This window comes from Naumovozyma dairenensis, chromosome 8, assembly GCF_000227115.2.
Source record: "Naumovozyma dairenensis CBS 421 chromosome 8, complete genome".
Lineage (NCBI taxonomy): Eukaryota > Fungi > Ascomycota > Saccharomycetes > Saccharomycetales > Saccharomycetaceae > Naumovozyma > Naumovozyma dairenensis.
In genome coordinates, this window is record NC_016486.1 from 724912 (window position 1) to 738544 (window position 13633).

Below are 13633 nucleotides of genomic sequence, written 5' to 3' on the forward strand. Positions count from 1 at the left end.
AGTCTACTCTTCCGTTTTCCATTTACCGATTCATTTATAAAGTTAACATCGTTCGATGTATTGCCCTACGATTACGATGCGAACTATAAAAGGTAAAGGTTATTAGATCACGTACTTTCTGACTGTTCTTAAGCAGCGAATTCCTTAATATGGTACTTAAAACTACTCTGAAACATAAGTTCGAGTTAACGTTAACAAAAGAATAAATATTAAAGATAATTAAAGATAACAGTTTATTAATGTTTTAATAGTGAAGGTTTAAATTATACAATGTACAAAAAAATACCGGAAATGTGTGTTTGTAGAAATGAAGATGAATTTTTGATTGGGAGAAACTCTATTTCTTCTTTTCAGCTTCAGCTTCAGCCTTATCCTTAGCTCTCTTTTCTCTAATACCTCTGTATTTCTTTCAGATCTAGCCAATCTCAAAGTTCTGAAAGCAGATTCACCGTTGTCTTCAACAGCTCTGGTTTCAACATCAGTAGTTGGTTGAGCAATTGGGAAAGTGGCAGCGGCAGACAAAACTTGTTCAGCTTCTGGAGCCTTACCGTTTCTTGGGAAAACAATGATCTTAGATTGGTATTCCTTTAATCTTTGGACATTTAATTCAAAGATTTCTTGGTTGGTGTTTTGACGTCTGTGATCGACTGCAATACCGATTGTTCTGGCGTAAGCAGCGGTTAAACCAGCAGCCTTAACCTCGGCTAAACTGAAACCTCTACCAGCTCTAACCTTTCTGTTGTATCTAACGGTTGGAGCTCTAACAACAGGTCTTAGTAAGTCTAATGGTCTTGGAGCAATCTTGGCAGCCTTGGCGGCTCTAGCGTTACGTCTAGAAACCTTCTTACCAGCTTGGTCAAAGTGAACCTTGACACGTTCTTGCCAGTGCTTTCTGAAGTGGTTCTTCAAAATTGGTAAGTTCTTAGAGATAGCTATTTTAATATTTCAAATATAAAAATTGAACATCTTCAGTTAGTAAAAATATATTCCTATGATTGGTAAGTGCTCTATGATGCTCTTAAAGATATTTCATTCAGTAATCTACTCTGTTTTTCAAATCTTATTTGCCCCACGTAGGTACCCTTCAGCCGTTTAGTCATTTTTTACCTTGTCCTATCTTTCTCTCTAGTTTAAGTTCTCTTAAAAATGATATTCTTATGGTTACATATCTTTCCTCTTGTCAATTGTCAGGTCGAAATGAATCATATGTAAGTTCAATATTAATATAATCGGATTTAGACTACTACATGTTAAAATAGCCATTTAATGTGATTACTTCATTCAGAGATCCTGGCATCATTTGGTTCGAACATTTCACATACCCATTGTTACTTGATTCCTGGTTTATTTTGCAAAGTCTCTGCTAACTAACCAAATTTAATTATTACCTCTTTAATGATATTACCTATACTTTTGATATTATTGACCACTATTACCGGAAGTGTTCCAGCAGTTCAGCGGGAAAGGCTTGGGCTTAGGCAGAATATTTGGGAGTTTAGAAAGATCTCCTGAGTTTAGGCAGAAGGCCACAAAGACGGCTAGCCGGTACTCTTTCCGAATCTTGGAGAAAAGCTGCTAGGAAAAGCAAACAATCTTGTCCTAGGGCACATTCCTAAAGAAAAACTTACAGACAGGTTTTAAGATGTATGGGTTATTTTGTTTTCTCCAAATTGCACGGATGTTCTATTTTCTTTATGACTACCTTTTTTATAAAAATATTTGACTATCAATCCGTACATCCCAGTTTTGAAACTTATTTTTGGACTTTTTCATAATTTAGTTTTGAGTCCCTCTTGGGTCAACAACGTTCGGGGTATCTCGAGGAAGTATCCAAAGTGAATTATTGTGCGTATCTGCTGTTGCAATCGATGGATGTTGGGATAATCTTTCCATGTTAGGCAGACGCTATAGTGTGTACAGTGTGGTATACCTAAGGAAAGCGGCTATTCAAGATATACCCATTTCAAATGGCATAGGTATTATATCAATGATGAGATTTTTTTAATAAGGTTAAGCCACTAATAAACTAATAAAATAATCACAAGATGTCTACCGTTCCAAGTGTTCAAGTATGTCGAAGAATGAATACAAATCCCAGAAGCGTTATGATTATGATATGAGATAAAGCCTATGATATTATACGACAGATATACAAGATTATGAATCCATCCGTATGATATTCCAATACTGAGTTTGTGGATATGATAGTATATCATGAAATACTGGAGGGACCGAAGTCGTACGAAAGGAAAATTGACGATTTAAATGTCAGGAAAATATTCTATAAATGAATGAATGAATTCCAGCTGCAGCAACTCGAATATCGCCCAATTGTATCATGTTAGCTTCGTTCATTGTCAAGTTATCATTATCCTGGCACCATACGTCAAAATTATCGTTATTTTTAGTCATAAACAAATACATCAAGTTAAAGGAGCAATTACTAACTATAAGATATGAATTTATGTGCGTATGCACAACGTTGTATCTCTATACTTAGACTTTTGGTAAGAAGAAGTCTGCTACTGCCGTTGCCCACGTTAAGGCTGGTAAGGGTTTAATCAAAGTTAACGGTTCTCCAATCACTTTAGTTGAACCAGAAATCTTGAGATTCAAGGTTTATGAACCATTATTATTAGTTGGTTTAGATAAATTCTCCAACATTGACATCAGAGTTAGAGTCACCGGTGGTGGTCACGTCTCTCAAGTCTATGCCATCAGACAAGCCATTGCTAAGGGTTTAGTTTCATACCATCAAAAATTCGTCGATGAACAATCCAAGAACGAATTGAAGAAGGCTTTTACCTCTTACGACAGAACCTTATTGATTGCTGATGCCAGAAGACCAGAACCAAAGAAATTCGGTGGTAAGGGTGCTCGTTCCAGATTCCAAAAATCTTACCGTTAAGAATTTGGAGGGGGAGAATATCAAAACGAATATTATATCATCTTTATTTTTTACACTTGTACTACAACATTCAAACATCATACACTTTATAACATAATTTTATACCGGTAAAAACCGTAACAATAAACGTTTATTTTAATTAACTAATGTCTATTCTCATCAAGTATGCATGTTTATTCCTTGCCGTTAGCATAGCGTTAAAGGGCCAATATATATACGTACATATACAATGGATCCATTTAAGTTTTTATAGATATGTAAGGGAGCTGTTCAGTATATTTACAATTTTGATCTGGTAACTGTCCTAGTTTTTTAACGTTTTCCTAATTCCTGTGTGAAGGTATTAAAGTATTAACGGAGGACTGAAGTTAATAGCATCATTACGTCAAAAATCCTTTACGCTATCTGCCTGTCTGTTGTTTGCTTCCAAGAGGACCAGTCTGGGAATAAATGAGACAAAGCTTCCCGACTTCGAACGAACGTAAACACGTCAAAATTTCATCGTGCACGAAAAGGGCAAAATGTCAACAAACGCAACGAAACAAAACACACACGAAAACTTCTCGAGGCTTAATGAATGATACACAAAAGTATATTAATTCAAGATAAAGTGCTTGACTGAAAAGCTTTGACATTCAGAAACATATTGGAGGAGAAGTGTACCGAGAAACTATCCTCTGATTATTTCTAAAATATATACCGTCTGTTTCGTTAAAGAGGCAAAAAGTCCAGAGGCAAAAAAACAACAACGGAGCCAACTAACTCACTATGACGCAAGAAATAAGCGGTAACATATTTAATATGGATAGATTATCTCCAGTCATAGAGACATCTTCTAAGGATACAAACGGTAAACTACAACAAGAATTAATTTCCGCTATATACAAGGCTCAAGACATTGTTAGCAAGCTTAAACGTCCTCATTTGCAAAGTCCCGTCGATAGTCCAGAATTTTCTAAAGAAATTGAACGTCAACTCGACAATGAACAGCGGCATCCTAGTTCTGTCAAGAAAAATAAGTACTTGTCAGAATTGGAACCTCTCAATACACCAAAAACATCAAGCACAGCTTTCGTTGATTCTCTAGAGCTCCATGACACGAATGTGCCTGTCTCTAATGTAATAAATGTGATTAATTCTTTGGTAGATAGTTTGTCGAAATCGATGAATGAGCTGAAGGATTTAAAGTATAAAAATCTGATATTAAATACAAATAATTCAGGTACATATTCAAGGTATGAAATAGAGAAAAATCTACAGAAGAAAGAATACGAAAGACTTAAATACCAATTACTTGAAGAAAAACAATCTTACATGATTCAGCTTCGTGCAAAAGATCACAAAGTTAACAAATATAAGAAAAGAATAGTTGAAAAAAATAGAGCGATTAATAAACTAAATAGAATACTTCATGAGAACTTGCTTAAAGAGAATCTCAAGTCCAATTCATTGAAGAGTCTTAATCGAAATGAACTTGAAAGAGCAACTCCTCTTGATATGAAAATTGGTATAAATGCTAGCCGTGCGGCAAGTGGAATGTTGGATACGTTGGGCCTATTAGCAACACATGTATTGAATGATGAGCTCATTGATGAGAAGAATAACGAAACAACAATACAATCGGAGGATTCAGTCCCAAATGAAGGAACCCAATTCGGTGGTTCTGTTGCTTCAAAAGCGGAAATCTCTGTTAAGCCCTTCCAAATGCCGAAATTAAGAAGTTTCAACACTGTCAATGGTTCAATCAGCGACGCTCAGTAAATTCAAGTAAATGCATAATCATAAATTTATTATAATATTTTATTTTATTTTACCTATCCCTTCGAATACCTAATTATTTTATGGAAATTTTTGCTTTTATCATACTTTTTTAGCTCTCATTATATGATAGAAAATAGAAAGTATAAGGAAGTTTAGATAAATATTACATATATATGAAATGACAATAAAAAAAATCTATAGATTAAACCTTCATTCAAATTGACGAATCTCTACCGAGTAGAGATACTTTCAGCCAATCTAGAGCTACCAGTATCCTGTTCCTAAATGATAGGCACATTGCCAAATAAGCAGATTTGTAAAATAAGAATGTGAAAGAACCAGTTGAGTAGTATTTTGAAGAACCTAGGGAAAGATCTGCAATAGCCTTTTCTGAACCAATATACGCCAATGCACCTAAGTGATTATATTTGAAATCTTCAATGGTTGATGGTAACTTTTGTACATTCTTTGTCAATGGTTTAATATCGTTCTTTGATGTCATTTCGTGTTGTTTTTCCCCTTGAACTTTCCAATTCAGTTGATCAATCTTGTTCAATTTGGTGAAAACATCTGCTAAATATACAGCTTCTTGGTGTGCTACTTGTGCCGTAGGGAACAATCCAGGATGGAATGTACAATCACCAATGGCATATATTGAACCTTCAGCACCTAATAATTGTAACTTGTCATTAATTAATAGGCCACGTCTTGAATTTTGTTGTTCAGGTAACGATGTCATCAATTTCTTAGTAACGTCTCTTGGAGCATTCCCAGTTGCCCAAACCAATACACCGTATGGAATTTCTTCTATTTCACCGCCACCATTCTTTGCCAAAATATAATCCTTTGTAACCTCTTTCACTTGCGTTTTCAATTTTAATTCAATTCTACTTTTAGCAAATACATCTTGAGCATACTCAACCAAAGACTTATTGAAACTATTTAAGATATTTGGAGCACCTTCAATTAAAGTCAATTTAATTTCTTTACTAATTTCTGGCATAGCGGCTGCTAAATCTTCACTAACATAATCTTTTAATTCAGCAGCAAATTCCACACCAGTTGGCCCACCACCGACAACAACGAATTTCAACAATTTAGCTCTCAATGGATCATCCTTTGGTAAATTATTAGCTACTTCAATATTATTTAAAATTTTCAATCTAATATCTCTTGCATCCGAGATTTCTTTCAAAAATGATCCATGCTCTAATACACCAGGGACACCAAAGGTAGTAGGTTGTGAACCTACAGCGACGACCAAATAATCGAATTTCAAATCCAATTTTCTGATCCGTTCCTCATCGTCTTCATCATTCAATGATGAAATTTCCTTTACTGAAACAGTTTGATTCTTAGGATCAATGTTTACAGCTTCACCTTCGACGTAAATAACTTCACCTTTAGATCTTCTCGCGATGGACCTTACAGGTTCCACGATTGATTTCAAATCGATGGTCCCGACAGGAGTGGAAGGTAAGAATGGAGTGAAAAGGAAATAATTCCTTGGAGAAATAACGATAACGTTATATAATGTGGTATCTAAATTTTTCAAAAGAGAGACAGCACCCCAACCTGATCCTAATATTATTGTTGTCTTTTTAGGTGCACCGTTTGCGAATTTGTCTGCTTGTGGGATTTGTTTCTTGGGATGGAATTCCGTATATACTGAGTACGTTAAGTAGGTTGTTGCTAAGAGAGTTGAGATAGCGGTAAATTTTAGTATTGATTTGATTGTCCTTTTGTAGAAAGGCTGTGCGTTGGTTTTGATTAATGCTGCAGATGGTTTGGGGATTGGAGGAAGATTTTTCTTCTGGACATTTTTGATTGATCTTGTCGTTGAGATTAATCTTCTCGAGAAGGGGCGCTTGGGTGTAATTTTATAAATGGGTGATATAAACTTACTTCGAGAAAGTGCCCTCGTTGTTTCTAATAAGGGTTTCATTTTGTTATGTTTTCGCTTGATTATATTAATAATCGTTATGTATATTCTGACGGTTAACAAGAAAAAGGTACAAAGAAACGAAAAATAAAAGGAAGAAATAGGAAATGTGCGTTATTGAAGTACTTCTCAGTTGTATATATAATATTTTTATAAGTTTTGACAGAATATTTCAAATTGGGTTATATACAAGGAGACAACCTAATTTTAAAAGTTCCAGTAAAAGAAGTTTTGACAACATCATAAGAACAATCGTATGTACGATCAACTCTCCGAAGCTTAATTTAAGGGTGTATTGCTTGTGAGTAATATACCTCTATCGAAGTTGTCGACACTCCGTGGTATTCTTCGCAGAGGTAAAACGAAATTGCTACGTACAACTCGGTGTATTTGGAGAGTATAATTCGATGTCATTGGAGGAGTAAATTTATTGGGATAAAAAGGGTAGTTTAACAAAGTTAACTTACGTACATACTTACACCCTCATCCAATTGGCATGAAGGAAAGTCCCATGCGCTTTGCTCGATGTACAAACATGGTATTTACGTAGCTGTTTTCTTCTTCCCGATGCATTCGAAGAGCTTCGAATCTAAGAAGCTGCTCCTTCCCTTAAGGGACTATCGACGGAAAGACATTACTCACTGCATTCTGTGGGGTAAACATTGTTTCCGGGCTTAAATCCGCCCATCTTTTTTAACTCACCTTCAGGCACCAGGAAAATTATCGGGATTCCAAAAATAAAGTTTAAAAACAATTGTTACCCGTCTTCAGTCACGTGTTCCTATTACCCGGCATAGATGTTTGGGTGTCTGATATTTTCGTTCCCCATGGTTACGTGGCATATCCTCGAGATTTGACCTTTAAATATATGATTTACTCGTTATGGTATAGATCCTATGAAAAGTATACTTGGCATAAAATTGCATATACAAATTTTTATTGTATTTTGTTGTATCATGACTACCTATCTCTGGTACAACATTCGTGCTAAAACAGTGCTTGCAACAAAAGCAAAAATTGAGAAATAAATAATATTTTGCAAAAAAAAAAAAGAAAAAATGGCCAGAGGTAACCAAAGAGAATTGGCAAGACAAAAGAATCTGAAGAAGCAACAAGAAAATGCCAAAAATCAAAAAAAAGGTGGTGATGTTTTGAAAAGAATGGAATCTGATGCAGAGATCTTAAGACAGAAGCAAGCTGCTGCAAACGCAAGAAAGGAAGCTGAAGCTTTAGAAAAGCTAAAAACAAGAAAAGGCTAGAAGATGATCAACCCAAAAGAGAAAAAGTAGCGTTAAAAAACAATAACCTTTACAACACATATGCATGCTATATACGTATAATATACTATATATTTGACTTTGACAGATAATAAATAATGATAATGAACTTAGTTAATCTTTAAGTTTTCGGTCTTCTTAACAAATACATTGTACTTATACCCATGGCACAGATATCACATTTCATCTATGCGTCCCACACTTGACCGCTTTCCTGTGAAAGTATTGCTTCATACGCTGGTTTTTTTCAAATCAAAACTGTTTTTTGTTGTACGTATATGGTTTATGTATATGTACCATATATATCTATATACATTCACAGAGCGAGCTCATTTTCCTCGTTTTCCAAATATGTTTTCGGATAAGAATTGTCTATCAAATCTAGTTTACTTCAAGCATGTGTTCTTTAGCTTCAGCAGCCTTTTCAACGTCATATTTGAAATCGAAATATGATTTTTCAAAATGATGTACACGAACTAAACCTTCTTCCCCACCAGATATATATGAAGTACCTTGAGGACTTACTGCAACACAATTTAATGGACCGAAATGACCTTTTACTCTACCAATTTCTTCTTCGAAAATTTTATGATGGAATCTTGCCTCAAATTTACCTTCACTAGCACTCGTCGTAGTAACATCTCTTGCTGCTTGACCACCACCTAATATAACAAATTCCTTTAGTGGAGTAATACATGCACTATTCAATGGACAATCTGTTTCATAAGTCTTTAAGACATCAAATGATTCCACGTCCACTATATAAGCGTTAGAATCTCTTGATGCAGTAATGAAATAAGTACGATCTGCAGAAAATTGAATATCTGTAATCAACTGTTTATGTAATTTTTTGGATTCCACGAATTTAAAACTAGATTTATCATCAGCAATTTCATATTTAGAGATTTCACCTTCTTTATGACCAGCAATAATATATTTCCCCTCGATAGACCAACCTGCCACAACAGCAGCAGTCAAATCATCTTGAGTATCAATAGCAAAGATTGGTTCTTCACCGAATTTCAAAATTTCATGAGTAACCTCATCTCTTTCAACTTTATAAACATTAATGGAACCAACATGTTTCATAACGTTATCCAAAATAGCAGAAATATAATTCCCACATGGAGAAAATGATACATTCTTTACAGGAACTGGGGATTTCCAAGTATGAACACACACACCATCTTGTACGTTCCAAACTTTAATACTATAATCAGCACTACCAGTGACACAACATTTAGTGAATTGATCCACGTCTATTGACCAAATGGTACCTGCATGACCATTTAAAGTTCCTAATCTTTCACCATTTACAGAATACCAAATGGATGCGAAGTTATCTTTGGAACAAGAGAAGATTAAATCACCTTCTTTGTTGTATTTAACTTGAGTTAAGGGACGTTCATGACCCATCAATATAATTGGTCTCATTCTTGGCTTTATTTCTTTCTTTTTTGTATTATAATATTAGCTTGTTCGTCTTGGTCTATTTGCTTTTTTTTGATTCAAAGAGAGAAAAGGATTAAAAATAAAAACAAACCTAAACGAATAACAGGATAGTGGTATTATATGTCAATATGCAATGTAATAACGTAAGTAGTATAAGACCTGTATAATGTAAGATATCTATTCATTAATTAATTGACTAAAGAAAAATTTTCCAACCTACCAAGAAAGTGGGTTTATTTCGCGAGATTGCGAGATGTCAGTTTACGTACAGGAAAAAAAAATTTGCCGAGGATTTGGCATGTGACCGGAAAGTTGGAACTGAAAGACGCAAGGACTCCTCTGAGCGTCGCAAAAAAGATCGATCATATTATACTAATAAATGTTGACTAGACAATTTCATAGTAACTATTTCATCATCTGTTGCCGAAAGGTATACAAACACATTCCCGCCTAGGGCATTTTATCACAACACAATATAGGGTTGAAAGGTTGACGAAAGGGTGAAAGCCTTACCACCCGGCTCCCCGGAGTAAACGACTCATATTACATATAGTCCACATCCGTAACTACGAACCACAATTGCGACCGACGAGAACTCTGTCCGAATCTCAGGGGAGCGTTGTACTTGACCGTTGTACATCCCCACAGTTATTACAAATAGATAAAGAGAGAGAGTTTTGGTTTTCAGATCTCATCGATGACGGCAAATGAAGACAGACTGATGAGGGATTTCCCCATTCTTTGTTATAATATAATATAGTATAGTATAGTATAGTATAGTATAGTATAGTATAGTATAGTATAGTATAGTATAGTATAGTATACTCTGGTAGTCTGGTATAGTACGTAACTAAACTACATAATGTAAAGGATCTCACGTAGACGTAAGATTGTAAGCAAGACTAAATCCCCTTCTCCTCCTTCTTGAGCCTAGAAGTAGAAAGGCAAGGGTACCATTTATAGATAACGAGTTTTTTTCCTTCAAGTTTTCCTCTTTGAGTTGAGCTTATCGTTATCCTAGTACCTGCGTAGATACAAAGGGATACCCAAGAGAGAGGTATATTGTATAAGGGAAAGTGGAGTATTAGAAGTTTGAGAGTTTGATTGATATCATCTACAGTACAGTATAGGAATAGCAACCATTCATATTTAGTTTAAGGACAATCGATATAAAGAGAAATCAACCCACGTCGTCTGTTTCTTGTGCTTTTTTGTTTTAGCCAATGGGTTTGAATTACTTAAGGCGGTTGAAATGAAATACAACCCTTACTGTGAAGAAATGGAGAAGAAGAATTCTGCTTCAGAAAGAAATCATAGTAAACCATTTGTTGAGATGTTGAAAAGGGAGGTTGCTTCGGAATATGAAGAAAAGATAGAGGCTTTCCCATTAGGTGGTATAGTTGAGGATGAGGTTGAGGAGAACCTAGACCCCATTGAAGAAGTTGAGGATGAAGATGAAGAAGAAGAAGATGACGACGAAAACGATGAAGATGAAGAAAATGAGAATCAAGGATCCGACGGAGATGTTCGTACAACACAAACATCCTTTGATTCCATCGATGATAAATCACAAAAGGAATTAGATCCCTTTGAATTGAACAATAAATTTGACAAAATGGTAGAATCTATCAAAAATCAAGAAAATCCACTCAATGAATCTGATTTACAAACTTTATTACTTACTTATACTGAAGAAACCAGTAAGAATTTAGAAAACCAAAAGGATTATAAAATGCTTTTGAAGCAATTGGAAATAAAAGTAAGAGAGAAATGTATTAAGATTGTTTTCTTATTAATTGATTGTTTAAATGAAATGGAAACGAAAACTTACGAGTATTTTTGGATATCTGTCTTATACCTAAATTTTTGGTTTCCTAAACTTGCGACATTTTTAAGGTATGTGTTCGACAGAATAAAAAAAAATGATTCCCCTTATTCAATTAGATTCAAATTTTTTACTAACATTTTTACCTGGTTTTTACTTTTTTGACACCATTTTTTGGTTATTCCTTTTTTTTATTTTCTTATCGAGACCTTTAATTTTTGTGACACAAATTTAAAGAACAACAATTTTAAAGGAAATAAAAAAATAGAAATACACAGAATATTGTCAAGGTTCAAAGAAACCATTTTTTTCAGTGAAATAATACCTCCTACAACTAAGAGTAATCCGAAAGAGACATTTGATTTTGGGAAAAAAGCATATTTTAAAGATCCTAAAAAACCAAATCCAAACAAGAGTACAGCTTTATTCCTGGGTCTCAAAAACATCAAGAATAGAATAAGGAAATTCCTAACTGGATATTTCAATTCTTTAAAGAGTAACCCATTTCGTACGTTATTGTTAACTGCTGTAGCTGGGTGTGCATTACTTCCAACAAGTTTATTATTCATTTTAATGGTTTCATTAGCCTCAGTTTACTTCTTCATTTATCTCGTCATATTCCTAATCATCGCAACGGCATCCTCCATATTCATTATTCCGTTACTAGGAACATCTTTCATTTTTGCTGTGGGAGTGGTAACATTTGGATTCATAAGTAATGTTACCTTCAAATTAGCGCAAAATCTGTATTTTAGTGCAGATGAAAGATTGAAATCGACATTAAAGAAAATGTCAAAGCATACATCATCTCATAATAGTAAGACGAAAGATAAGGATAAGTACGGACCAAAAACGCCCTCGCAAGGAATTAATCATTGTGAACATAACATATTCAATAAGAATTTAGACAGCTCAACTGCTGGATGTAACCTCACATTCGTTAGAAGAGATAGAAATTGGTTAAATAATCATTCTGACCGGAACGATAATGATGAAACAATTGAAGAACAAGAACAAGAAGATCTATATGATACTCATCGAGATGAAGGTCCAACAACTTCTCTCATTGCAAGATATTTAGAACCGGAGCCAACTTCTACCAGAAACAAGAAGCAACAACGGGTAACCCCCAATCGCCGCGATTTTGAATTTTGAACCCGGAATAAGACAGCTGGCACATTATACACAAATTAAACCAAGAAACTAGAAGCAAAGAACAACCAATCCATATATCATTCCAGACATCTTTTCAATGACATCCCATACATTATTATATATTCATATCTCATATATAAGTTAGCTAGATTATATTCTACCCAAATAATAACCACTCCACTCTCTTCCTCCCGCCCCTTATAATGCAATTGTTCGGTAAAGTGTCGAGTTTCATTTCCTTATTGTTAGTTCAATGCATATTCCTTTCTCAGTACGTTAAAGGGCAAGCTTTTCAAATTGACAAGGCAAGCATAGAATTCCCAAATTCTGAAGAAATTGATACCATTGCCTTGGGCTCCATCGATTCTCAATTTAATAAATTTGATCAACCAATTGAAATCCATAAATCTGATGAAATCATTGAATTTAAGTTCAGTCTTAATAACTTAGAAGAACAACCAGCTCAAGTCACTTTATTATTTGGATTACCTCAAGAAAATTTAGAAACCACATTATATCCAACTATTCAAAAAAATGATAGTATTAGTGAGGAGGAGAAACCAGTATTTGACTACACATTCGAAATCAAAATTCAAGATTTGGACCCTATCTTATTAACTCATTCCGTTCATGAATTGAAACCATTAGTGTCCACTTTAATCGTCGCTGATGAATCATTTGAATCTCAAGATAACTTATTCGTCCCAATATTTGATCTCTTCATTGTCAACAATGTCATTCAAGATGATAATAATAAGATTCTGAATGATCCTGAAAGATTAGGAGCTAAAGAGGAAATCCGTTACACATTTGCTGAATCACCAAAGACTGTATCTCCATTCTTATCCTACATTTTCATGGGATTGATCACCTTTGCCACTTTGGTTTTATTAATTTCTTGGAGTTCATCTGGAGCTATTAAGTTTGATAATTTACCAAGTGGGTTGGATTTCATTTATTTCCTCGTATTTTTGGGAGCTATTGTTGGATTCGAATATATCTTTTCAAAGTATTACCTTGGTTCAACTATTTTTGATACTTTGCATGCAGCATTTTATTTGGGAGTCTTAGGGTTGATCGTTGGTACTAAGTTCCTAAGATCTGTCGGTAAAACTATTTAGATGCAAGTATGCCCGTTCAATTGTCTTTTGCTTTATATCTTTTTTCAATAATTTGTAGTCTACATTGAAAGAAATATTTACATATATATATATATATGTAAATATATATAGGAATTATTTTTATTGCTTCTGCACTCTATCTATCTTATAGTCTATTCGAAATAATAATACACTATACTACTACTAACTAAG

At 34.4% G+C, this 13633-nt stretch overlaps 9 protein-coding genes across 9 annotated transcripts; 6 read left to right on the forward strand and 3 right to left on the reverse strand.

Moving 5' to 3' along the window:
- Positions 1 to 258: 258 nt before the first annotated feature.
- On the reverse strand, positions 259 to 1326 carry RPL13B (60S ribosomal protein eL13; the record flags this gene model as incomplete). The annotated part of the gene is made up of 2 exons (XM_003671666.1): positions 259 to 932; positions 1323 to 1326. 2 exons carry the CDS (start codon positions 1324 to 1326, stop codon positions 259 to 261), a joined length of 678 nt encoding a protein of 225 aa, XP_003671714.1.
- A 719-nt stretch (positions 1327 to 2045) lies between these two features.
- Positions 2046 to 2908, forward strand: RPS16A (40S ribosomal protein uS9; the record flags this gene model as incomplete). The annotated part of the gene is made up of 2 exons (XM_003671667.1): positions 2046 to 2069; positions 2501 to 2908. The coding sequence occupies 2 exons, from the start codon at positions 2046 to 2048 to the stop codon at positions 2906 to 2908; spliced, it is 432 nt and encodes a 143-aa protein (XP_003671715.1).
- A 768-nt stretch (positions 2909 to 3676) lies between these two features.
- FDO1 (Fdo1p) lies at positions 3677 to 4669 on the forward strand (the record flags this gene model as incomplete). Its single annotated transcript, XM_003671668.1, has 1 exon — positions 3677 to 4669. The coding sequence occupies one exon, from the start codon at positions 3677 to 3679 to the stop codon at positions 4667 to 4669; it is 993 nt and encodes a 330-aa protein (XP_003671716.1).
- A 214-nt stretch (positions 4670 to 4883) lies between these two features.
- Positions 4884 to 6614, reverse strand: NDE1 (NADH-ubiquinone reductase (H(+)-translocating) NDE1; the record flags this gene model as incomplete). The annotated part of the gene is made up of 1 exon (XM_003671669.1): positions 4884 to 6614. One exon carries the CDS (start codon positions 6612 to 6614, stop codon positions 4884 to 4886), a length of 1731 nt encoding a protein of 576 aa, XP_003671717.1.
- A 1055-nt stretch (positions 6615 to 7669) lies between these two features.
- Positions 7670 to 7870, forward strand: NDAI0H03020 (uncharacterized protein; the record flags this gene model as incomplete). Its single annotated transcript, XM_003671670.1, has 1 exon — positions 7670 to 7870. One exon carries the CDS (start codon positions 7670 to 7672, stop codon positions 7868 to 7870), a length of 201 nt encoding a protein of 66 aa, XP_003671718.1.
- Positions 7871 to 8269: 399 nt separating this feature from the next.
- Positions 8270 to 9322, reverse strand: TIF34 (translation initiation factor eIF3 subunit i; the record flags this gene model as incomplete). Its single annotated transcript, XM_003671671.1, has 1 exon — positions 8270 to 9322. One exon carries the CDS (start codon positions 9320 to 9322, stop codon positions 8270 to 8272), a length of 1053 nt encoding a protein of 350 aa, XP_003671719.1.
- Positions 9323 to 10592: 1270 nt separating this feature from the next.
- NDAI0H03040 (uncharacterized protein) lies at positions 10593 to 11330 on the forward strand (the record flags this gene model as incomplete). Its single annotated transcript, XM_003671672.1, has 1 exon — positions 10593 to 11330. One exon carries the CDS (start codon positions 10593 to 10595, stop codon positions 11328 to 11330), a length of 738 nt encoding a protein of 245 aa, XP_003671720.1.
- A 408-nt stretch (positions 11331 to 11738) lies between these two features.
- LDO16 (Ldo16p) lies at positions 11739 to 12320 on the forward strand (the record flags this gene model as incomplete). Its single annotated transcript, XM_003671673.1, has 1 exon — positions 11739 to 12320. One exon carries the CDS (start codon positions 11739 to 11741, stop codon positions 12318 to 12320), a length of 582 nt encoding a protein of 193 aa, XP_003671721.1.
- Positions 12321 to 12523: 203 nt separating this feature from the next.
- SWP1 (dolichyl-diphosphooligosaccharide-protein glycotransferase) lies at positions 12524 to 13441 on the forward strand (the record flags this gene model as incomplete). The annotated part of the gene is made up of 1 exon (XM_003671674.1): positions 12524 to 13441. The coding sequence occupies one exon, from the start codon at positions 12524 to 12526 to the stop codon at positions 13439 to 13441; it is 918 nt and encodes a 305-aa protein (XP_003671722.1).
- Positions 13442 to 13633: the final 192 nt, after the last annotated feature.